Here is a 26085-nt window from a genome sequence, read left to right as displayed (position 1 = left end):
AATAGCAGGTATGTTCTGTTTGTTGGAACTAGACTAAACTAGTTGTACAGTACTTGTTTCATTGAAATAGTTGAGTCTTGATTACTACTTTTTAAGGCAGATTTCAGTAGGACTTAAAAGTCAAGAAACTTGTCTAGATCTAATCCACTATAACTACCATAAGTATTTGTGCCATTGTACAATATGTTGTATCAGTTGTAATTTCTAAACAGTTTTATAAACAACAGTTTCTAAACAAGTTTCACAAAGTTTGTTACAGTTGTCTGCTCTGGAGATTATCAGAGCTTGAAAAGCAAAGTCCAGAGGGAGTCATACCTATACTAGGCAGACTGGTAAAAGGTAATTTGTGCCAAAGTTATCCCTTGGGTCTTCTGCACAAAGTTGGATCTATGTAGTAAACATCAATTAGGAATCTAGTGACACAATTTATTTGGCATAATCTTTTGAGGACTGCAGCCTACAGCATATTTTAAAGTTGCGTGCAGTCTACAAAAGCTTATGCCAAATAGAATTGGCTAGTCTTCAAGGTGGCAGTAGATTCTTTGTTTTAACTCAACTGAGATCTAAACCCTAATCAGGATGGTTACTATTGAAAGGTAACCCCAAACATATTTGTTTTAGGTTCATGTTATGTTGTTATGGATATAGATATGATTGCAGTTGTAAACTCATCTATGGATTGCTAAAATGTTTTTAGTTCATTTCCATCTCTTTAATAGCAGTCTGTTGATAATGCTGTTAAGTATTTTAATTTCAGTTGTTTTCTGTTTTGCAGACAAAGGACTTGACTGATACTTTGAGAGAGAACATGGTATCATTAACCAATCAGTCAGTCAACAAACCTAAAGTTTCTTCTTCAAGTAGTTTTTCTTCAGTGGGCATTGGAATGGGATTTTCATCACCTGCTGAAAGTGCTAAGAGAAATGGACTAAATGCTAATATAGGATTTCAGCCCTCTGGATTTGGCATGGCAGTTGGCACTTCAAGCCAGAATTTCTTCAGTAACACTGGCATTGCTGGAATGGCCAACATGAACATGTTGCCAGCCGCAAATATAACACCTTATTCTCCAGTGAACACTACAGCTACAGTTTCACAACCAGTACAGCAAAGTAGGCCTCCTGATATGTCTGCTTTAGATAGCCTGTTTGGGCCTCAAAAACCCAAAATTAGTATGAATCAATTGTCTCAACAAAAAACAAACCAGTGGATTAACCAGTTTGTACCTCCCCAAGGTACCAACAGTCCTACTTTGGGAACACAGATGAATGTAATGGGACAATCTGGCTTTGGTTTACAGGGGAATCCTTTCTTTAATCCTCAAAACTTTACACAGCCAGCAAACAGCATGACAACCAGCAGCTCAGCTAGCAATGACTTAAAAGACCTCTTTGGGTAATAGTTGTAACTGTGAGCAGGCTGATTTAATATATATTTATATATGATAAAAAGCTGATTTGAGGAAAACTCATCTAGCAAACTGGACAAGAAAAGGGCAGTTTCCAGGATGGCTTAGTGATACACTTTATTTTCCTACGCATTTAAATTTCGTAGGCACCAAGTGGTCCCTTTCCTCTAATTTCACTGTTTCTAAGGTCAGATCAGTGAAAGTACTCAGAAAAATTAGAGACTGCATACGTTGCAACATCAGGAATTTGTTTTCTGAATACTGTGTGCTGTTACAAATAAACATCTTGCAAATAAAAATAGATAGGTTGTAATTGCCAGAAAGCTATTGGTTTCATCAAATGCACAAGATTTCCAATATGTGCTGAATCCTGGTTTCTTGTTTATTTTGTACTGTCTGAATTTGGTATAACATTGAGTTACAAATACCTCTTGGTATAGAATGATTTATAGTTGGGTGCATGTATTAGTAGGGAGATATATTTAAACACGAGACAAAAGATTTAATGCTAATATTGTTTATTTCCCTCAGTACAGAGTAAGGTATATTTGAAAGGGAGTTATATTCTTCAGCGAAATGAACTCCTTGTCACTTAAAATGCTGTTAAGGTGACCATGGGGTGAAACAGATGGGCGGAAGGGGCAGCTTGAAGCCACCTTTTTCAACGACGGATCAGGGCCACAATCCCTATCTACCTTGAAGCCACCTGAAAAAGGAGTGGCAAAGATCCACTCCTTTTCGGGGCAGTAAAAAGCCACCTTTTCCTGTCCTGCTGCAACCCCATGGCAGCTTCAGGAAGCTCCAGCAGCATGTAAACACTGCGGCACCAGAGTGTCATGAAGCTGCAACACATCTGGGCAGCCGGGTGGCTTCAAGACATCTCAGGGGCGTGTGGCATCTAAACGCCATGCCCCCAAGCTGCCAGGAAGCCAGCTTTTAGAGCTGGTCTGTTCCGGCTCCATGTTGCATAAGTTACTACTGATAATGACAAAATACCTGGTCCTACAAAAGACGCCACATTGCTGGCACAATGATCTTAATGACTTGGTTAAACATGTGGAATTGCTTAATCATACTTAGATTTACAGTTGACATGTAGTCATCAAAAATATTACAAGTACAAATTAATGAAAAGATGTTTTTTCCAGACTATCCCAGAAGCAAAATTTACCATCATATGGAAGTCGAGGCTTAATAGTATGAAAATTGGCAATAAAAGTTTCTGCTAACTTCTAAGACAAAAATGAGTGTTTGACATCCCTACAGTTTATCCTTGTTATGGATTTGTTTGATACATGCTAATGCCTTTCTTTAAATTAAATGAATAAATCACCATCTTCTGGGGGAGATTGCTTAATTACAGGCCAAACTAGAGCTATTTGAAAGATCATTTAATTGTTTGGAATGAGCAACATTTTGCATATTCTGCTGAAGTATTGCTCCAAATATAAAAAGGTTTCCTCAAGTAAGAAGTAGTAGTGTGGCCTGATTAACAGGAGTGGGATGTTAGGCTTTCTCTGTTAAACTTTCCCTCTCCCTTTCCCTGTTACTATTTCTACTGGGGTTTAACTATTTCTTCCCTAGGATTTTTGGGACCTTTCTTACATAATACTTTGACTATATGTGGCTATCCTGAGAAGGAAAGACTTGGCTACCTTTTTTACAAAATACCTACACACATTATTTTTCAAAGCCTTTCACTGATTAAATTGTTTTCATTTGCTGCTTAAGTAACCAAAGGGCCTTATGCTGTAAATGTCAGCTGTAGTTTGTTAAATTATATTTCCAGTTTTAAGCAGTGATAATGTTCAATGTGTCTTAAGAACTTTATATTATAGCTGCTGCCTTAGTATTTTTATTTTATATTTTTGGGACCAGTGATAAAATTGTGTTTTTTAAAAGAAAAAAACACTTGTGTTATTTATGTACCATTGACACTCTCACTGAAGTATGCTTAATTAGCTACATAATTGTGTGTAAAATTGTGCCGATTAAATGTGTTAGGTGTACTTCTAGTTTCTCGTATGGTCTCCAGGTCTCTAAAAACTTCAAATTTTACATTGGTAGCTCATAAACATTTTTCTGATATTAAGCTAAAAAAAAATTAGACATGAAGTACTGAAGACAGAACATGCCTGTGCTATGTGGAAAGCAAGCTTCGACAAAAACAAAAAATCAACAATGTGAATGATTTCTGGTAAAACTGAACTGCCACACATAGGGGTTACCTTGAACCAAGATAACTATAAAAGTTCCAGCATCCTTATTGATGGTGTGTAGCCTTTCACCTATCAGAGAGATAGGCCTAACTCCACCATGGTGCTTTAGTTGCAATCGAGCAGAACTTCCTTCCCTTTTGCAGCCCTTGGACAGCCCAAAAATCTAGTTCCAGAGGATTTTCTAGCACTCTAGTACAAGTTTTAAGGTGTGCAGATATTGTAGTATAAATGAAAACTCACCATATTCCTGCTTCTACTGGATTCCACTGTTTTTACAACACTGAATCATGCCCATTGAGGGGGTTATTTAGATTTCTTTATGCTAGTCAATGCCAGTCTGCACTTATTTCTTTGGAGACTTGGCCATACCAATCTTTGATCCAAACTGTGGCAATGATAGTCTTGTCAGTTTTTTTTTTTTAAATAATAGTAGCATGTTGATTTCCTCTATGGCTGTAAGCCAAAAATAATCTAAATGGTAAAAACTTCATGTCTGGCCAACATGAACATTTTAAAAGCATATTTGTGTTAATCTTTCATTGCTTATAACAGCACATTTGCTAATTTGAAAGATGCAAGAAATGAAGAAGAAATTGTATGAACTTTCACATGTAAACTTATCTGTCCATTAGATTTCATATGAATCTTTTATTAAAATTGATTCTTCTTCAGTCATTTAAAATTGAGATTCTTTGTTGTGTATACTTGTCAGGTAAAAGCAGACCACTTCACTTATCTGCTGATAGATATTCACCCTCCATAGCTTCCCTTAGGTTGCCAAATCTTCAGAGAGAGGTTGTGCATATAATTGAAATTGGATTCCTAATAGAGTATGAAAATCTCTCTGACCTATGAATGCATACAGCTGCTTTTATAGCAGATTACTTTTTTCTTTAGAGTGAATGGAACCAAGGAGCTGCTATTGGCTTAGTACGGTCCTAGTTAATATTGATGACATCAGCACTGCCACATTTTTATTGTAAGTGGAAACTTACACTCATCTCAGCACCTGTAGGACTCTTTAACAGCTGCCACTAGCATGAGAGTGATGACTGAAAAGGCATTTAAGGTGAAGAAAGGCTCAATGCTTGATGACACTGTACACTGTAAAATGTACACTTTATGAATTCTATCTTGATGTATGATTTTAATTCACGCAAGTAAGATCTTGCCCAGTTTCAACTTGTCAAATTCTTTGAAATATAAAGATTCTGAAATGGATGCAAAAGATGTTTTTTTTTAAAAAAAGTGCTTCCATATTTGCATTTTATATGTGCCAAATCCTATTCATATAGCATGAGCTAAAATCTTAGTGATTTAAATGGGCCATTAAATACATCAGTAACTTCCTTTCAGATGAGAGAGTTCCCCAAAGGGAATTGAAAACAACATCATTCAAAGGAAGAAGTATGTTTATGGTCGTTTTCAAGGTTTCCCCCATTAAAGTGTGTAAAAATCTTTGTGGCTATTTCTAGATTATAAATAGGATGTGTACAGTGTGCCTTTACTTTACGTGGGGAGATCCGTTCTGGACTCCCCTGCGTAAAGCAAATCCCACCTATGAATGGTTTGCCCCATTCTTCCCTATGGGACATACCGCCCCTTCTCCCCGCACAGCTTTCAGCGTATGTGGACGCACTGTACAACCTAAAACAAAACATAAAGAGGGAGAGATATATCCAGAAATCTGTCAGTTGGATGGAAAGCAATAATGGTTCATGAAAGTTTAACTTGTGAAAAACCACACATCAGTAAAATTTCATCATGCTAATATTTCATTAGTATTGCAATCCGATCATTTCCCCCCAATCATGTGGAGTATATTGTCTTATCGTAAGACAAAACTAGTTAGCCATGTTGTCATTTGTATATTAGTAAATGGTAATTATATTGACTATTCCATTGACTCAGTTCATGACAACTGACAGCTTTCCATAGTTGTGGTTCACATAGAAATTATTATTTGTACCTTTGCAAGACATGGCTGTCACACTTACTTAACCAGAGTAGATATTTTCCTTATTTAGATGAGTTTGTGCAGTTGAAGGTGTTTTTTTTAAAAAAATCCAGTGTTCAAAATCACACAAATAGCACTTGTGTACTTACTTCCCACAAATATGTCCCACAACACTCAGTAGGATTTACTTCTGAGTGTATGCATAAGATTGCCCTGTTATTCTAAGCTACCTAAGCCTGTCTTTTCTTGGCAATGTAAAATATACTGATTTTTGCATTATATGATTGGGACTTCATTACCCTCTACTGAGATGCATTAGATTAGTGATGGGAAATGAAATTGACTATCAGTCTAGGATTATCTGAAGAGTTTTCTGACTTCCAATCCTGGGTTTTAATTTAAGGTTTGAAAACAATTCAGTTGTTTGTACAGAAATGTGTAAAAATTGAGGTTATTCTTGAAGTGATTAAATGCAGAAAATTGTATACATTGTATATATATTTCCCAAGTTGGAAGTTGTATATCAAAATGACTTTATATGTGTTCAACTCAGGCTTGATTCAAAATATTTAATGACTCTCTACTCAGTAGTGGCAATTTTTATGTTTAGACATTCAAATTCTTGTGTGTAAAGTGGTGATAATATTACACTAGTATTGCTGTGGTTTGTGATCAGCAGAACGGTTGGAGCATGAAATTCTATTTTGGTTTATTGGATTTTGCTGCTCTTCAAAACAAATTATTCTTTATATCAACTTTTCAAATTAGTAATACTTAAAATACATATACTGTACAGTGCTGATTACAAGAAATTCCTACCACTTTGTACTGTGAATGAATTACTGTAGTTTTGAAATCCTGAATGATGTCCCTTTATTGAAATAAAGATCTTTTTCATATTTTCAGCTTTTCAGGTGAGAGTGAAATATCTTCCGAGCTGTGAAAATTTACCAGTAAACTTAGTGAGTAGAAAAGAAACATGTCATACCATTCAGATGTAGATGATGTAGGTGATGTTTACTAATTTATGGCAAAACAACAGTTGCTCAGAGAAATTTTACTACAAATAGAACCTGGCATAATGTTAATATATAGCCATCTATAGGTACTCAGAGATGCTGCCTCCAGACCTCCATCAGGATCAATGAGAAATTTCTTTTCTTAAATACTGACCCTTTTGGATTCATCTTGGTTTTTCAATGACCTCCTTCAGTTTTGTTGTTGTTTTGAGGGCTGATAGATCATCCTAGTTCTTGGTTGTAAACTATTGTAAACTAACAGAAAGTGATGCTTTTTTGTTTACACTGTTAATTCCTGAATAAAATTCATATCATTATTTTGAATTTAGAAGATATTCACATTGACATGAAATTACAAGAAAACGTTACCTAAATAGATAGATACCCAAGTAATTTGGAAAATTAAAAAAAAAATGGCACATCCAAAATAAAGTAAATAGAATGGGAGTACCCTAATATGTCACCAAAAACCAGCATGGTGTAGTGATCTGAGTGTTGGGAGTATGGCTCTGGAAAACAGGTCTAGACAGGGCTACTGCTTGGACATGGAAATCTACTTAGGCAAGTCACACCATGAGCATCATAAGGAGACAAAGGCAAACCCTTTCTGAACAAATTTTGCCAAGAATGTCCTGTGCTAGATTCGCCCCATAGCTGCCGTACGTCAAGAACAACTTAAAGGTACACAACAACAAAACATGTCATCACAGCATAATATTTAAGTGAGGGGCTAGAGTTTATGCTTAGTATGCACAATTTAGCAAGTTTCATTAATACTGATAAAACATGCTTCTAATCTACATGTCTAAAACCAGCTGTAGTCAATTGTGATTCTTATAGATTTCTGCATTTATCAGTTATTTCAAGTGATAATTATTTATATGCGCCCAAATGTAAATAAGCATCCCCCCCAGTTACTAGTTAAACTGGGACAGTATCCATGCAAGTAGATTATTAGTTGTAGCTCTGAGGTGTGTAGTTCAGTTTCAGTATAATGGTTGTAGTGTTGTGAAACAAGATAGCAATGACTGACCTCCACTTCTGGAAATACAAAATGGTTCCCTGTAATCCACATTTTTCTCTTGCTTTGGATTAAAAACAATTTTCTGGATTAGATTATGCTCCCTTTTTACAGGCTGCTGAGATCTACAGCCTCTACCACAGATTTATCCATTTAGTGTAGATGTTGAAATTTAGTGTCAGCTGCAGGGTTTTATGTTCACTTAAAGTCTGAATCTCAACAAGTATTGTTCTTTGTAAGACTTTATTTATTTATTTATTTATTTCCTGCCCTTTTCCCAAAACTGGGTCTCAGAGGGGCTTACAAGGTTAAAAACAGTACAGTTATAACCATAGAAAAGTGTTACGTTAAAACAGAATTAAATTATTACAATATTAAAACTGCATATAAAAGAATAAAATGTAGTTAAGATAAAAGTGTTTACAATTTTTCATGTACTGGTTCTGTAGCAGAAATGTTAAGAGGATAGCATGTGTACAAAATTATACTGCTTGAAGTACATGAAACAGACTCAAGTTAACAGGTGGTGTGGGAAGCATTTGGTATAGCAGAACCTAAAGGCTGCAAATTAAAACCAGGCCAGAAGATGGTATTATTGATCTAAGTCATCTTGCCACTAATGTAAAGTGAAGCAGTTATTAAATGGACTGCTTTAGTAATGACCTATGGTGTGACTGATAATCTTGTATGTGCTTTTAAAAATGTCTGTCTATAGCCAGCAGCATTAAAAGGCTAGTAATTTAATTATCTTTTATGCTAAGAATCATATCCATAGGCTTCTTACAAAAATCTGTTCCTTTGGTCATACATCATATAAAATGAGGGCATTGTACTAGAGAATAGACATGCCTATATTAATGTGTTTTAAAAATCCACAGCCAAAATTCTGAATGAATATAGGACTTAAGGTTTTAAGTTTAAAAGTATGTCTTAAAAATATAAGGAACTGCTGCAGTTTCCAATGGCAAGAGCTATAACAGAATCTTGAAAATGTGTGTTTTATTTGTGGATTTGTATTCAATAGCTTCAATAAGATACTCACATTGTGGGTTTCACCAACTTACTTTTCCAGACAGGAGGTACAGTGGATGCATTTGTTTGTTCTCCCTTACAAAACCTGTGCTCCCCTATACAGAACCAAGTGAGAACAGTGTGATTATTTCTCCTTCCTGGTATAATATTTTCTGCATGCAATGAGATTTTATGTGAGAAAGCTATCAAAACATACTCCTTAGTTCCAACTTGGTGCACTCTTTAACTCACTTGGACAAGATGGAGTAACAGATTCATCCTCCCGACCACAAGTTGTTCACGGAGGTATTCTCCGCTCAAGGAGGTATTCTCAGAGAATCTCCTCAAGGCCTGTGTTTATAAAAAAAATAAGGGTTTTCCACCCATAAAATGCCCAATTAAAAAAAATGAAATGGCAATATGCTTGCAGGTTTCTAGGGAAACAATTCACCCCTGTTTTGACTGTATCTATATAATCTGCATACACTGATGTGTATGTATACTTTAGTAGGTCCAATTTGAATCTCCTGAAGGCCTGTGTCTATCAAAAAATAAGGGTTTTCCACCCATAAAATGCCTAATTTAAAAAAATGGCACTATGCTTGCAGGTTTCTAGAAACACAATTCACCCCTGTTTTGTCCATATCTATATAATCTGCATATACTTGTGTGTCTTCAAATCATCTGCTGACATGGTGATCCCATTCCACAGGGTTTCCTAAAGCAAGGAATACTCAGAGGTGGTTTTCTCAGTTCCTTCCTCTGAAATATAACCCACACTCCTGCCAGTCTCCCATCCAAGTCTGATTTCCAGCAACTAAATGGATTGGCCTGCCTGTCGTATGTTTTAGGCTGCTGTTAAGTCCACCCTGTCCGAGGCCGTGGTAGGTAGAGATGTAGACTATCCTATCTCTAGGTCACAGTGTGGGTAAAAGATAGGACTGGGTGTATTTTAAGTTGAAAAACATGGAGACTGGGATTGATTAGGACATGGAATCTTTAGCCATCCAAATGTTGCATTTCAGCTCCTATATTCTCCAAGTAGTATTCCTAAGGGTCATGGATGGGAGCTATAGTTCAGTAATTAAAGACAGAATATCTTGAGAGCCACAATTAAAATACTGCACCTTTCTCCTTTTGCATTTCTATTTTTAAAGGATGTTTAGATCAAAGATAAAGGTTAAGATGTTTAGATCAAAGATAAAGGTTAAGAAGACTTTCATTGTCAATCTTAGACACCTGGAGTATCACTGGGGTGGGTGGGTGCATGGGGTGCAGGACACACTTGGTGACACCTTAAGGTGGGGTGACACCATTGCTTCCCAAATGTCTGCCTTCTGGCAGAAATGGACTGTGGCATTTATCCACCTCTCTTTAAAACCCTGGAGTTCAGCAGAAGAGAAGGCATGGTGGTGGTGGTGGTGGTGGTGATGGTGGTGATGATGATGATGATGATGATGATGATGATGATGATGATGATGTCTTTCTCACCTCTCCTCAAGGATCAAAAAGAGAGGACACAGGTTTTAATCTTTTTTTTACTCTTTTTAAATTTTCTTTGAAAACATCACATCTTACCAAATTTTCACTTTAATAACATTTAGGTTGTACGTAAGATGTTGTAATTTAAAGGTATAATTTTAATTTTGCTAGTGGTTTATGTCACAACTACTGCCATTACATACAGTGATATACATGAAATACAATTTATGAGTAACATTAGTACCAAAAACATAGGATTCTGTATGGTGTGATATAGGAGAATGTTGGGGAGGGGATTACACCATGAGTTACAGCACCAGTCCAACTCTAGTGATGCTGCAGTGAAACATGCCCCCTTTCCTTAAAATGTACTTTCCTTGACCCTTAAGATGCCTAATAAATGACAGATGGGGTTCTAATATATTAAAGAAGTTTGTGGATTACAATCATAATCAACTGATAGGCTAAAGTTGGTACAATTGGTAGTAGAGTGCCACCACCTGTCCTGGCCTGCCCTCACTTGGATATTTAATTGATTCTCCTCCTCCCTAACTATATAAGGCACATTGTTCTGGTTGTGCCATGTTCTGCTTTTTTCCAGCCACTGGCATGCTTCTAATTTAGCATATTTAGCACATTAATCAATATAAGCTAAGCCTTTGGTCAATCATTTGCCCTTAAGAGAGAATATATGGCTTCTGGTGGACTGTTCCCCCATATATTCTGTGTTAAGACTAGAACCAAATTGGCCTGAATCCAAAATCCTAACACCAGGGCCTACACACAGACTGGAAGGTTCAGAAGTAGATTAGATATATATTTGTGTTGGTGGCATCCAGGTTTAGGGGTAAAAACTTGACAGATAGATGTGGGTTCTCCAGTCATTTGGACAGGTTGCGAGATGGAGGTGAGGAAGCCTTGGAAGCTGGATAGAGACTTTTAATGAAATCTGCTCCACTCATAAAATATTCTCTTGTTCAATTTGGGGGATTTTACATTCCCCCAGCCTACAACCTCCCATGTATTCTGCATGGTCCCATAATCCTTTGTGTTGCACAAGAGTGATCGTGCTTGAACAGGAATTCAGTGGTGGCCAGTCATAAGTGCAATGTCTAGGGTTTATTTCCAAGAGGCCCAGGAATGCTGTTGCTCACAGGGTCCATAGGAAGATGAAGAGTATAATGGCATTATAATCCCTGTCCTGTGACGGGCAGACAGGATTTATAAATGTTTAATAAAGTTTGCTGTGAGTGAGATCCTATTAATAAGCTCGAGTGGCTAGAGAGAGAGAGACAGACAGGTATTGTGTTCGTTACTATAGCATCACCTAGCACAGGATGTCTGAGAGAAACAGCAGAGAAAGGCAGAGAGAGGGGATGAGCAAGTTATAGAGGGCTTCAGTCAGTTGTACTGGGTCCAGCATTAGCAACCTCCAGGTGTAGCCTTGTGCATTTTCCTCGGAAGATAACCAGCCGTGAAACAACAATAGATGCAAGACAAAGCTACAACAATTGTGTTTCAGCTATTAGTTGTTGGGAGACTTTGTTGAATTTTCCATTCTGACTATTATTTTGGAGGACTAGATACTCTTATCTGCTGGATCATCTGATCACAATCCCAAGGATTAAAAAATAAAAGAGAAGGGGGGAACTGAGGAAGACTACGGACGCCTAAGACAAACTGATGATGACAGCAAGCAAATGTTATATTAAAGGATTTATTTAAGAAGGAAGCCAAGATGCCTTTTGAGGTGTTCAGTTCACTAAGGGAGAGATTTCTTAAGCCTGGGAAAGAAGAAGTGAAGAATACTGTTAGTGACTCACTGGGACACTTGCAAAGGTAAAAGCCTGATGCAAATTTGACAGATTATTATTGAACATTATAGAACATTTAAATTTTGAAAATGAAATGATAAGAGCACATTGATAACTCAACATATGCAGGGAGCTATACTGAATTAAGAATGTGATGGTAATTAAAAACCCTATAAATTATGTGTTAATAAACCAATAAAGAATTGTGAAATAAGCCACAATTCTTAACATGCTTAATACTGTTGGACATTATATTTAATTATGCTAACTAATACCCGAATAAAATTACTATAGACATTAAACATGTACAGTTTTAATGTGATTTATAATTCTGCTATATCTTTGAAATAATACTGACTATACAAAATACACATAGTTCAAAGGTAATTGCATATATATGATTTAAGACACATGTCCACTTATACTAATCTGGAATTGTAATCAATTCTCAGTATGTTTACCTGATTATTCAAACTTCAGTCAATCTTAATTAACAAGTGTATTTACTTTGCAAAGGATTATAGCCTGGGTATAATATTTGTTATTTTTTAAAGCAGAAGACATTTATCATGCACAAAAGAAGAAGAATATGTGGAAGTAGACAAAATACTGCACAATAGCCAAATCAACAAGACTCCAGAGTTTTCTCTGTTACAAACAACAGCAGCAACAGATTCTTGTAGCAACTTAAACAGTAGCAATTTTATTATTCACCTCTTAGAAATAATAAAGATGTTGAATCAATGAGTAGCAGGTTTTTTAAGCAGCCAAGTAATCACTGATTGCTGTTGTATATCATATCGTTGTGTCTTTTAACAAAATAGCACAATTATAGGTGCTATGATAAGAAAATATTCCTCTTATTTGCATAATGTATATGTTGTCCCCTAAAAAGATGTTTTCAGAATTTCTTACAAAATTTGACAAAAACAATACTCATTCTTTATTGTTGTTGAACAATATTGCTTATACTTTCTTAAAAACAGTGCCTGAAGTTTTCTGGGTTTGTTTTTCCTCCCCTTTCTCTGTCATATACATCTATACTTATATAGATGTATATATAAATATAGATATTGGTGTATATGTGTGTTGGCGTTGCACTTCACACATATGATTGGCAATATCAATATATTTTTTAATTCTTATATCTCATTTCACATGATATATTTCTCTGGTATTCTAGGATAAACAGATTGAACTTTAAAAGATAAAGGCCACATAGTTACATGCAAAATGAGAGGCATATGCATTTCTAGGATTTTAAAAACTTTATCCAGTTATTCTTAGTAAATTCAGTTTCCAGTACTTCATCGACATATGGTAAATATTTGGTTATCAGCCAAACACACTTGGTGAGTCTTCACCCCTTTTCAGATCTCACACATTACTTATTCAGCGCTATTTTATACCAACAGTCACTGAGTTTAACACACATGTATGACGATATAGAATCACTGAATTGTAGACTTGGAAGGGCTCCAAAGGTCATCTTGTCCATTCATGCCAATACAGGAATCCAGAGCTAGCATCCCTTACAGATGACCATCTAATCTGTTTAAAGCCTCCATAAATAATCAGCAAAGGTATCTTGAGAAGGTAGAACAAGTAGGGCAAATAACTGCAAATTTTGGTAGGTTTCTTTTTCTAAATTCTAACCATTTTTAATCAGACAAAATGAGTCTCATCCGCCTCCCCTTGTGCTAATAAAACATCTCACCTTCATGTACCCTAGATCACAATAGATTGCTACTACTTGTTCATCTTAAAGTTGTGAATTTTTAGTCTCACGTTCTTTTTTTTTTTTTTGCCTTTGCTATGGTTGGGACGAGTGTCGAGGCTCATCCTGCAGTGGCATAATGAGCACTCATTGACTATTGGTGCCCTTCTGTCTGGCACTGCTCTACATAGGTATCAAGCCCACACCTTTTATTTAGTTGTGCTATTCCTCCAGAGCAGTAAAACTGCAAGAATCAAGGTGGCACTAAAGATGGAATGTGATCTGAATAATAATAATGATGATGATGATGATGATGATGATGATAATAAACTTCATGAAGCGCTGCTCTAAACCATCTCTGTATAAATGTTTGACTTCAGTAGTAATGAGGCATGGTTTAAACTGGTGGGTTGCTGGGCGGCATGTCATACATTTGAGTTGTTTGAAGTATTCTTTTTTCAAAGAAATGTATTAACATTCCTAAACTTTAGTGAACAAAATTCTAATCAAATGCATGAAGCAGATTAAAGATAAGTGTGCATACTGGCTTAGAGTCTAAGCCTTAGATGTTAGATAAGAGTTGTTTGTGGTGAAGTGTCATAAGAAACCAGGATGGATGACTATAGAACTATCAACTGAGCTATGTTTAAAAGGGACATGCATAAGAAATGGAAAAAGGAGAAATCACCAAAGAGGAATTAAAACAAATAGTTAGCACATGTAGGGGGAAACTCAGAAAACCTAAGTGCAGAAGGAGCTCAGACTTGCTAGAGAGGTTAAGAACAACAGAAAGTTTTTTTAAAAAAAATATTTTGTCCATAGCAAAAGAAAGAAGGAGGAAATAGTAGGTCCATTGTGTGGAGAAGATGATGAAATGCTAACAGGAGACAGAGAAAAGGCAGAACTACTCAACACTCTTTGCCTCAGTCTTCTCTCGCACTGTGCTCAGGTTGAGGAAAATGGAGCAGATGACGCAGTAGGGAAAATGCAGCACAGAATAGGTAAAGAGGTAGTATAGGAATATTTGGTCAATCTAAATGGATTCAAGTCTCCAGGGCCAGATGAACTACATTCAAGGGTATTAAAAGAACTGGCAAATGTAATCTTAGAGTCGCAATAAATAATCTTTGAGAATTCCTGGAGAAGAGGAGGCGTCTCAGCAGACTGGAAGAGGACAAATGCCGTCTCCATCTTCAAAAAGGGAGGGGGAAGGGAGACCCAAACAATTACTGCCGAGTCAGCTTGACATGGATACCAAGAAAGATTCTAGAGGAGATCATTAAAGAGATGGGCTGTAAGCATTTCAAAAGGAATGCCATAATCATTAAATGTCAACATGGGATTATCAAAAACAAGTGATGCTAGACTAATGTTATCTCTTTTTTTGATAGAATCACCAGTTTGTTAGATGAAGAGAATGCTCGGGATGTAGCACATTTCGGCCTTCAATAAGGTCCCCCATTATATTCTGGGAAACAAGATAGTAAAATATGGGCTAGACAGTGCTACTGTTAGGTAGATTTGTAATTGGTTGACCATCTCAATCTAAAGACTTCACAAATGGCTCTTCTCTGGAGAGAAGTGACTAGTGAGGTGCCACAGGGTTCTGTCCATGGCCTAGTTTTATTCAACATCTTTATCAATCACTTAAATGATGGAATAAAGGGCATGCTTATGAAATTTGCAGATGACACCAAATTAGGGGTAGCCAATATCCCAGAGGACAGGAACAAAATTCAAAATGACCTTACTAGATTAGAAACCAACAAAATGAATTTCAACACGGAGAAACATAAGATACTACACTTAGACAGAAAAAAATGAAATGCATAGATATAGGATGGGGGACACATGGCTTGACAATAGTACACATGGAAGGGATCTAAGAATCCTAGTACACCACAAGTTGAACATGAGTCAACAATGTGATGCGGCAGCTAAAAAAAGCCAATACTTTTCTGTTCTGCTTTGATCAGATGGGCACCACAATTCAAAAAGGATGTCAATAAGCAAGAGCATGTCCAGAGGAGGGCGACCAAAATGGTGGATGGTTTGGAAACCATGCCCTATGAGTAGAGGCAGAACTGAATATGTTTAGCCAGGAGAAGAGAAGGTTAAAAGGTGATACAACAGCCCTGTTTAAATGCTTGGAGGGATGTCATACTGAAAATGGAGCAAGTTTGTTTTCTGCAGCTCCAGAGAATAGGACCTCGACCAACAGATTCTAACTACAGAAAAAGAGATTCCACCTAAACATTAGGAAGAACTTCCTGGCAGTAAGAGCTGTTCGATAGTGGAACACACTCCCTTGGAAAGTGGTGGAGTCTCTTTCTTTGGTGGAGGTTTTTAAACAGAAGCTGGATGGCCATCTGTTAGGGTGTATTCCTGCATGGCAAGGGGTTGGACTGGATTGCCCTTGAAGTCTCTTCCAACTCTGATTCTGTGAAGTGTGAAATATACTGTAGGCTCCTTAGGATAGGTGACACAGCATGGGGAATTTACTTTCTGGACTAAAACTCTCATAATCCTCCAGCCAGTATGGCCACCGTATGATAGCATGGCCATTTCCAAACCTTAGGTTTAGGGTTTATTTATTTACGACAGTGTTTCTGTTATTTCTGTAAAATGTTATGTCTACGCATGGTGCTACTTGAATATTAAAGAAGCGGAACAGCATGTCCTCTTGAGCAGGATTGTTACAACTGTAGCATCCCTGTAACACCTAAGGCAGCCACTTAGGTAGCTTGGCTGAGGACTCTTCTGATCATTATCATTATCATTATCAATGGAATTTTATTTTCACATTATCAATGTCAGCTGCTAATAAGCTGCACCTTTTTTAAAAAGACATTTCAATTGAGAAAGGTAGAGTCCATCAGCATCCAGACAAACACATTCCTGCCTTAAACGGTCTTGTTGAAAAGGAATTTGCCTATGTGTAAATACAGTTAAGACAGAAAGCAACATAATGTTGCCTCAGAATTATGTAAAGTTTAAAGTCTTTCCTGAACCACTCTTAGCTGTTCATTTCTTCCACCACTCTTTGCTGTTGTCAAGAGCTAGCTGATTTCCACTGCATATCAATAGCTCATTTTCTTCTTCATACTCCCCTTGTTTGTCTGATGTTTTTTGTTGGTTTTGTTCCTAATACACATTGGCTGGAGGAATGGTTGGTGTGTGTGTGTGTGTGTGTGTGTAACTTGAGACCTTCATTGCTAAAGGCTTCCTTGACAGGCATACAGAAGTGAGTTTTTTTTCCTAGCCTTGCTTCCAAACTCTGGAAGACAGAGTTCAGATCAATATAGATGGACTTTCATAACTTTTATCACTTTTGACTGTTAGCAGATCATCTCTACACTCCAGTCATGTGAACCATATTCTTGCCTATGGAAAGTAGAATTCAAAGAGATGTTTGTCTGTAGAATCAGTACGTAGAGAGATCTTGTAGCACCTTTGAGACCAACTAAAAGAAATAGACTTTGGTCTACTTCCTCAGATGCATTTGGCTGTAAAGAGTAGATTAAAAATCAATTCTCAGTTCATCTGGATCTTCTGACTCCTCAGAAGATAATATTTAGATCAAACTGAATACTTCTTACTGAGCATCTATATGTGTTAATCCTAGTGAATTGCAATATAAGTATGTTTACATGGATTCTGTTAAGATTACTAATTGTATTTTCTCAGATTATATGCAGTTGATTGTAAACTGGATGGAGCATATTGGCAGAAGGTGGTAAATAAATGTAGTAAATATGTAAAATGCAATATTTATGTATTTTACATTACGGCTTAATTATAGTTACATAAAATCACATTATAATAGGTTGAATGTATAACAGTAATACTGGTATACTGAAAACATATTAATAAACTGGTTTGTACAAAAGAACCTGTTAGGTAGTATGGCCTCATGAATTGTTAATCAGCTTGGCCAATGAGGCATCATCACTGCAAGTCTATAGTTCTTCCTTCTAGTACTGCTTATACTGAACATGGACCCAGTTGCAACTGCATTTTGACATCTGATCAAGGGGATGTCTAGTTGAGGATGCAAGAAAAAAAGTAAAAGGACTGTTTAGCCAGCAAATAATTATTTTGTTCTGAGTAATTAGTAAGAGATGCTGGGATTTATAATCTAAAATGTAACTCTGGTTAAGGTTAACCTAGGGCTCCAGAAGGCTCAAGAGGACACCAGCTGGCCTCTTAAATACTCCTGTTAGTTCTCCTTGCTACAGACTTCCCTTGCTTTTTTTGCTATTGCTTACAGAACTAATTAAGAAGAAGCAATTATTCTAGAAAGTAACAAGAAGAATGTATTTGAACAGAGAAGCTGATTAGAATTTAATTAGGTCTAGCCATATATTGCCAAGAGCTTTTGACAGATGTTCAGGTATTATTATGCCAGAAAAACTTTTTCACCTGATTTATGATGCTATATGCATTTGCAGGATATTTCTATGCACCTGAATAAGACCACAGCAACTGGAATGCCATTTCATGCATTGTCTTAAAAAGCAGTTCCTTTGGATGTTCAGTACACTATACAATCCATTTAAGGTAGACTATCTTGAGAGATCATAATTTTTTCATAGGATTTAGACAGCCGTAATCAGAGTTTGGAAAGTTACTTTTCTTGACTACTAGAGTTCTCCAGGCAGCATGGCCACTGGGAATTGTAGTCCAAAAATAACTTTTCCAAGCAAAATTAACTTTTATTTTGTGTACTTTTAAGAGAAGGAGCCTTGTAGTAGAGAAGCAGAGAGCCTTTTCTATTACCTTCACAGTGGTAAGATATTCCCACACATTTAGTCCTATGCAAGTAGAGGGATGAAAAGATTTCTAGATCTCAAAACGTGTCACTCTGAAACTGGTAGTTTTACATTGTATTCATTGTTAGTACAATATAAAATGGCCGGGTCCAGAATGTCACATTTGCCACCCTTGTATTGACAGGAAGCAGGCCTATTAGTTCAGATGTGCAAACTACTGTACTTAAAACATCAAAGGCATAGCCTTTGAAAAATCTGGAAAATCAGTATGCTAAGGGATCGTGTGACACATTTGAGACTAACTGAAAGAAAGAAGCTGGTAGTATGAACTTTCATAGACTTGAGACTTGAGCATACTTCCTCCAAACATGCATCTGAGGAAGTAGCTCAAGTCTACAAAAGCTCATGCTATCAGCTTCTTTCTTTCAGTTAGTCTTAAGGGTGCTACAAGATTTCTTTGTGTACTTAAGACATTTAAGCTGACCACTAAAGAATGGCTTAAGGAGGTTTAAGGAAGAAATGCATCACCCTAAAAGATGATGAATATTTGCTCAGTATTTACAGATAATAAATTAAAATTATACTTATAGATGGAAATGTAGAAATTATAACTATAAAGTTAAATTGTGGTGTAGTGATCTGAGGTTCAGACTGGGACTCTGGGAGACCAGGGCTTGAATCCTCGCTTCCCTATGGAAATCCTCTGTGTGACCTTGGGAAACTCATATTTTGTCAGCCTCAGAGGAAGATAATGGCAAATCTCCTCTGTAACTTGCTGAGAAAACGCTGTGCTAGCTTCCACTTAGGATCACCATAAATCAGAAAATACATGCAAGAGAGACAGTAACAATAAAGTTAAATAGAAATATATGTCACCATACTGGGACTAACCTGATTATCTGGACACATGGTCAGTCTGCTAGGGATGCTACATGATTAATCGCTAACTTCAAAGTCTCTCCTTGCCTTTTTATTGTTCTTCATCTTCTAATGGCTCCTTTTCATCCTGGAGAGAAGTGACTAGTGGGGTGCCACAGGTTTCTGTCATGGGCCCAGTGCTATTCAACATTTTTATCAGTGGCTTGGATGATGGAATAGAGGGCACACTTGTAAAATTTGCAGATGACACCAAATGAGGTGTAGCTAACACTCCAAAGGAGAGGATCAGAATTCAAAATGTCTTTAATGGATTAGAAAGTTGGGCCAAAACTAAATTTTAAAAAAGAATTTCAATTTGAAGAAATGTAAGGTATTACACTTAGGTGGAAAAAAGAAATGCACAGATATAGGATGGGGGACACCTGGCCTGACAGTATTACATGTGGAAGGGAACTAGGAGGCTTAATATATCTCAAATTGAACATGAGTCAAGAGCATAATGCAACAGCTAAAAAACCTAATGCAATTGTAAACTGCATCAATAGGAGTATAGTGGCTAGATTGAGAGAAGTAATAGTACCACCTTATTCTGCTTTGGTCAGGCCACCCCAGTAATACTGTGTCTAGTTCTGGGCATCCCAATTCAAGGATTTTGATAAGCCGGAACATGTCCAGAGGAGGGTGACCAAAATAGTAAAAGTTCTAGAAACCATGCCTTATGAGGAGCAGCTTGGGAGCTGGGTATGTTTATAACGCAGAAGAGAAGAGGTGATATGATAGCCCCATTTAAATATTTGAAATGGTGTCATATTGAAGATGGAACAAGCATGTTTTCTGCTGCACCAACAACTAGGACATGGAGCAAAGGATTCAAACTACGGGAAAAGAGATTCCACCTAACAGTAAGAACTGTTTGAGAATGGAATATGCTGCCTTGGATTGTGGTGGAGTCTTCTTCACCATCCGTTCTCCAGATGGTTGGGAGTGTTTTGATTGTGTATTCCTGCCTGACAGGGGGTTGGACTAGATAGCCCTTGTGGTCTCTTTCAGCTCTATGATTCTATTTCCCTAAGACTTTCAAGACCCTATGCAAACACCCAGAATGTTATCTTCTGTATATTTTAAGTGCAATTTGACAGGAATAGCTTCCATGGTAAAGTAACAGTAACAGCAAGTATGTAATTTGAAATATGAATCAGAAAATTCTCCTAAGAACACATCCCCCCCCCCCCTCTGTTTTACCATAGAAAACTTGATGGAACTAATCAACAGGAGGATAATATTGAACTGAATGAAGAAGGAAGACCTGTGCAAACAACAAGCAAACCTCCTTTATTTGATTGCTATTGTTGTGGATTACCCAAACGCTATATCATTGCTATCATGAGTGGCCTGGGATTTTGCATTTCCTTTGGAATTAGATGCAATCTTGGTGTTGCCATAGTGGAAATGGTTAACAACAACACAATCTATGTCAACGGAAAACCAGAAATGGAAGTAAGTAGGAGCATATTTTATTGTAACAGGTTAGCAACGATAACTGGATTTGATTTTATAAGACGTCTATAGAACAATTTAAAAGTAATAAATCTTGTTTTTTTTAAAATCATAGACATATTGTATACAATATGCTTGCATTTTGGAGGTGGTGAAGTATGAGTTAGTGAGTTACTGAGGAAAACGCAGAGCTGTATGAGAATTTAGATACACAACTGTACAAATTCTGAAGATGGCTTATTGTGACCATTACCTTTTTTTATTCTATATCCCTTTTTTACCTGTGCTGGTCTATGACCGTAATAAAGATGAAGTGAAAATTGTGACTATGGGTGTTTTAGTCAAACACTCTGACAGGGTACTAGGTTGGAGAAAGCTGTTATATGTGTCATACTATTGGACCATCTAAATGAGTAGTACCTATTCTGCTTAACAGCTAGCTCCAATATTTCAGGAAGAGAAAGATCATTCCCACCCTTGCTTCCCAAGGTCTTTTGCATTCAAAGCAAGCCATAACTTCTCCCCATATTGTTAATGTGTTGCTTCCTAGGCTTGGAAATTTATACTGAATCAATAAATTAAGTGTGGATTACTGAGCTATTATCATAATATATTATCATCTCCTCCTCCTCCTCCTCATGTGCCTTCAAGTTGTTTCTGATTTATGGTGATCCTATGGTGAACCTATCATAGTGTTCTTGGCATGATTTTTTTCAGAGGGGGTTTTACCTTTGCCTTCCTCTGAGGCTGAGAGAGTGTGACTTATTCAAGGTTACCCAGTATGTTTCCATGGCCAAACAGGGGTTTGAACCCTTGATGCCAGAGCTGAAATCGTAGCTCAAACTACACGATGTTGACTTTAGTTTTAAGTGTGGTTATATACTGCATTTTCCCTGTGAATTGAATACTGCATTCACTGAAACTTATAAGGTATCTAGATGATGTTGCCTTACATTTGCAGCCTTCCTGTGTTTTCACTTTTTTCTTCCATCTTTATTCTTGCCAGAGAAAATCCTTTAAGGAAAGGGGAAAATGGAATAACTGCATGATGCCTTTTGACTATGAGCAGTGGGAGGCTGGGAACAGCCTGCAATATTGTATTTCTTTTCAGAATACCTATAATCTGTCCCTCCCCACAAAAGCCCAAGGTGGCATACATGAGTCTTCACTTCCATACATGCTATCTCCACAAAATCCTGTGTGATAGGTTAGGCTGAAAATAATCCACTGAGTTTCATTGGAATTTGTGGGTTTTTGGATTTGAATATCTCTTTATAGAAAAAGAAATGAGGATAATGACTCTATATATGATTGGGCAGCATTGAACAAAATGCACCAGATTGCATCTGATCATAGAAAGGGAAAACAGTACACAGTTGAGGAAGATCCATGCATTTTGTCATAATTTTGGTGCAAACAAGCAAATATGTTTAACTGTGAAATATGAATGTGCTTTAGAAGTAGTGGTCCAAGGTGAGAAGTAGAAATCCCCCCCCCCCACCCATGTGCATTTTTGTGCAAGTAGGTAGGTGAACAGTTAGGCAGGTCCTAGAAGTGTTCAAAGTAGCTCAAGTTATCCTTTACCTTCCTATGTCTAGCATTGGGCTGAGAAATATTTTCACTGATGTCTCTCAGATAATCATAAACTTGTTGAATGGTACTTGTGCATCATGTGTTAAGGTGAGACCAATGGTTGCTCTACATCAGATAAAATCCAGAAGAGGATTACATAGTCATCCTTTACTAAAATATTTGATATAATTTTGCTGCAAGATACTAACTCTTTGGTTTCATGTAAACACTGTTTTGTTTGTAGAAAGCACAATTCAACTGGGATCCAGAAACAGTAGGACTCATCCATGGCTCATTTTTCTGGGGTTATATTGTTACACAAATTCCAGGCGGCTTCATTGCAAATAAACTAGCAGCTAACAGGTAAGATAAGAAGATCTAATAAAGCAATTAATATCATCTTCTGTATTGTCTTATATTAACCAAAACTAGGTATTATATTTCTAGAACTAAAGTGATTCTAGCAAGGTGCTTTGTGGACTAACAAAATGAATATGATACTGCTCCTTTGAGAATTTAATAAGCAACAGTACTACTTGTTACTATTCAACATAATTATTATGTCTGAGATGAAGGCACGCCACTTTCCATGTAATAAGCCTGGCTGTTAACCTAATGAAATTAAAGGCCTTTCATTTGCTAGTCTCATGAGAGAAAGTAATTCTGGGGAGGTCTCTGGAGAGGTACATAGTGATCTATATAATTCAAAGAAAAAGACAAGCTCATCCATACAGGGCCAATGACACAGGGGAGAGTGTATATACTTGGATGTTTGTGAGGGAGAAGTGAGTTAACATTCTGTTCAGATTACTGTTTATAATCTGCCCTGCACTGAGACACTGTTCTTACTGGAAGGTGAACCCAGCAATTCTAGATGTATCCACACTGCACAGCCAATGGGAAGGCAACGTGAAGGCAATGCAGGGGCCATCATGGGGTTTCATGTTTGTTTATCACACGATGCCAAACGCAATCAGGAGCCATCTTAAACACAATCGGGGGTCATTCCAGGGTTAGGTAAAGTTTCACGTTTGTTTATCACATGACACCAAACACAATCAGGAGCCATCCTAAACACAATTGGTGGTCATTCCAGAGTCATTCCAGGGTTAAGTAAATTTGGGGGAAAAGAGGATTTACCTAACCCTGGAATGACCCCCGATTTGTGTTTAAGATGGCTCCTGATTGCGTTTGGCTCCTGATTGAAACCCCATGATTGCCCCTGCATTGCCTTCACATTGACCCTGGAATAACTTCAAATTTTGCTCATGTGATAAGGATCATTGTGTAGAATTGCCACTGCTGGTTTTTCCTTTCTCTTTTAAATTCCAGACAAGTAAACCCTATGAATGTTTTGTTTTTTTAAAAAAAGATGGTGGCGATGTAAACTTCCTGTACTAGCAATGGTACCAGTCTGGGCTAGTGCTGCATGCACTTACTCTAGAATAAAAAATAATTTCACTCAGAGAATAGTGTGTTTTTATGTTATTCTCTCTATTCTTTATAAGGCCAACTTCCAAAAATTAAACAAACTGTTCCGTTTTCTTTACTTCTGGTCAATAACATATTGACTATACTCCCTCTATAAAAGAATATTTTAAAACTGTACCTCATTTTTTCTTTTTCAATCATACAGGGTGTTTGGAGCTGCTATTTTCCTAACATCAGCACTAAACATGTTAATTCCCGCTGCTGCCAGAGTACATTATGGCTGTGTGATGTTTGTGAGAATTTTGCAAGGTCTTGTCGAGGTATGTATCTGTTTGTGTAATTATATTATATGATACTATATTAGATTAGTTTTCAGGGTGGCAACTTCTTAGCTCAAATTATAATGATCTGAAAGGAAAGCTTATTTGCAATGCAATATTAAGCATGTATGGTTAGAAATGAGCCTTACCGAGGTCAGTAAATCAAAATGTTTTAAGACTACAATCCAATCTCACAGGGGCATATATTCACAATGCTGGCAGTAGCAAAATTAAAACTGTAGAAGGCAGTATAATCTTCAGCCTTGTTAAACTGGATTTCTTATGGGGAAGACAGTCTTCAGAAATCTGGGTCTTTCCCCCTCTTCCCATGCTTTACCCTATTGGGGCAGGATCTTGGATATGTTCAGGGGCTACAGCATATCATCTCTACGGACATCAAGATACTGAGTCTGAGATCATGCTTCATGAAATATATGGGGAACCCATATAAATTTATCTGGGGAGGGAAATGTGTTGTGAAACTGAGTATTGAAAGAAAGGTTCAGCAGCATTTATATACAGGCAACTCATCACATTACTGTCTTTTCCCCCTCTTTATCAGTGGTCTCTCAGTATAATGCTGTCTTGAATCCTATTTTGGGATTTTATTTTGGGAATAAGATAAATACATAAATAATGCAGATCCTGATTCTATACATGTGTTTGCTTTTTTTGTTGTTTGGGATTTTTTAAAAACATGTCCATTTGTGTTCAGCAGCCATTATGGCCTTGTATGAATGCATAGGATTACAGTTTCAATTTTTTAAAAATATCCATTTTGCTGAAGAGAATAAAAATGCTACATTTAAAGGCAATAGAGACTGGTGCTTCCCATGTTAGTGATATGACGAATACACTCCAGGCTTTAATTTGAATGTTAAAGTATTTGCTTATTTAGATTATTTATACCCTGCCACTCAGATAAAAAGGCTTTCAGAATATCTTACAAATAATCTAATAAAACACAATATGAAAATAAAAGGAGGTGGTGGGTGGTGGAGAGAATTAAATCCGGCTAATGTTGGCTGCTGTTCTCTCTCTCAGAGCCAGAGAAGTGGCAGTTGGCATGGAAGAAGGGGCTCTTCCCAGTTGCTGGACCAAGGCACAATGGTGTCTGTGGTGTTCAGCCATCCAAAGTGCTGAACTTTACATGGAAAATAGATTCAGCAGCTTGGGCAAATCCTTTAAAATTTGGACTAAAATCTGGAGTGGATTCACCATTTCACTCACATGGAAACCACCAAGTGAGGTGATTCAGTAGAATTTGAATGCTGTGTGTGCACAAATTGTTTCCTAGGGGGTTACCTATCCAGCATGCCATGGAATGTGGAGTAAATGGGCTCCTCCACTGGAAAGGAGCAGGCTGGCAACCACATCTTTCTGTGGTAAGTTGGACTGATTTGAGTTTTTTTTTTAAAAAAAAAATGTTATGATTAAAAAACAGGAATATTGTTCCTCATTAGAGAGCTTCTAACTGCTACCCAGTTCAGCTAGGAGGAGGCAGTGTGAAATTCCCAGAAGATTGTTTTCAAAATATCAAGGACATGTACCCTGTCATTGGGTTCTCTCAGAATAAAAGAAAAATCTTTTATATTTCATTTTATACAATTTTTTCCACTTTTGTTCCCCCTTTAATAAACATTTCAATCATTGGGGATGAGGAGAAGAATTATTAGTCTTTTTATTAGTTCCCCAATTTTTACCTTTCCACATTTCATTTCTATTTCACATTTTTTCCTAATATCAAGCCTAATTATAGCCAAAAAACTTTCATTGCAATCTGAGCACCCAGCCAATTTTCACTTTAGCATCTCTGGCAGATTTTTCACAGGCAGTTTACCAATTATAACTGAACCCACAAAACAATTTGTCTCTCTCAGTCTTGTCTCTGTTGGCAACATTCTGCTACTACGAGCAGCCATGTCAATTCATGCTCCCTCTAAGTTTAGGTTGCCTGTCTTTTGTA

The 26085-nt window shown here is 37.0% G+C and overlaps 2 protein-coding genes across 5 annotated transcripts in view; both read left to right on the top strand.

The window, feature by feature from the left end:
* Positions 1-6483, top strand: part of LOC149312063 (SCY1-like protein 2) — a 40087-nt gene extending 33604 nt beyond the window's left edge. For all 3 annotated transcript variants that reach the window (XM_089523873.1, XM_089523872.1, XM_089523871.1), the window contains one exon: positions 776-6483. In XM_089523873.1, the coding sequence (XP_089379999.1) occupies positions 776-1399 (624 nt within the window). In that variant the 3' untranslated portion in view covers positions 1400-6483. The remainder of the gene's footprint in view (positions 1-775) is intronic.
* A 4792-nt stretch (positions 6484-11275) lies between these two features.
* Positions 11276-26085, top strand: part of LOC149312062 (vesicular glutamate transporter 3) — a 34232-nt gene continuing 19422 nt past the window's right edge. For both annotated transcript variants that reach the window (XM_089523870.1, XM_089523869.1), the window contains exons 1-5: positions 11276-11956; positions 20547-20796; positions 22613-22731; positions 24005-24119; positions 25417-25504. In XM_089523870.1, the coding sequence (XP_089379996.1) occupies positions 11856-11956; positions 20547-20796; positions 22613-22731; positions 24005-24119; positions 25417-25504 (673 nt within the window). In that variant the 5' untranslated portion in view covers positions 11276-11855. The remainder of the gene's footprint in view (positions 11957-20546; positions 20797-22612; positions 22732-24004; positions 24120-25416; positions 25505-26085) is intronic.

Source organism: Sceloporus occidentalis, unplaced genomic scaffold (genome assembly GCF_023333645.1).
Source record: "Sceloporus occidentalis isolate IW3139 unplaced genomic scaffold, rSceOcc1.0.p SCAF_5, whole genome shotgun sequence".
Lineage (NCBI taxonomy): Eukaryota > Metazoa > Chordata > Lepidosauria > Squamata > Phrynosomatidae > Sceloporus > Sceloporus occidentalis.
The sequence above is the reverse complement of the archived record's forward strand: the minus strand, read 5'-3'. Positions and strand labels throughout refer to the sequence as shown.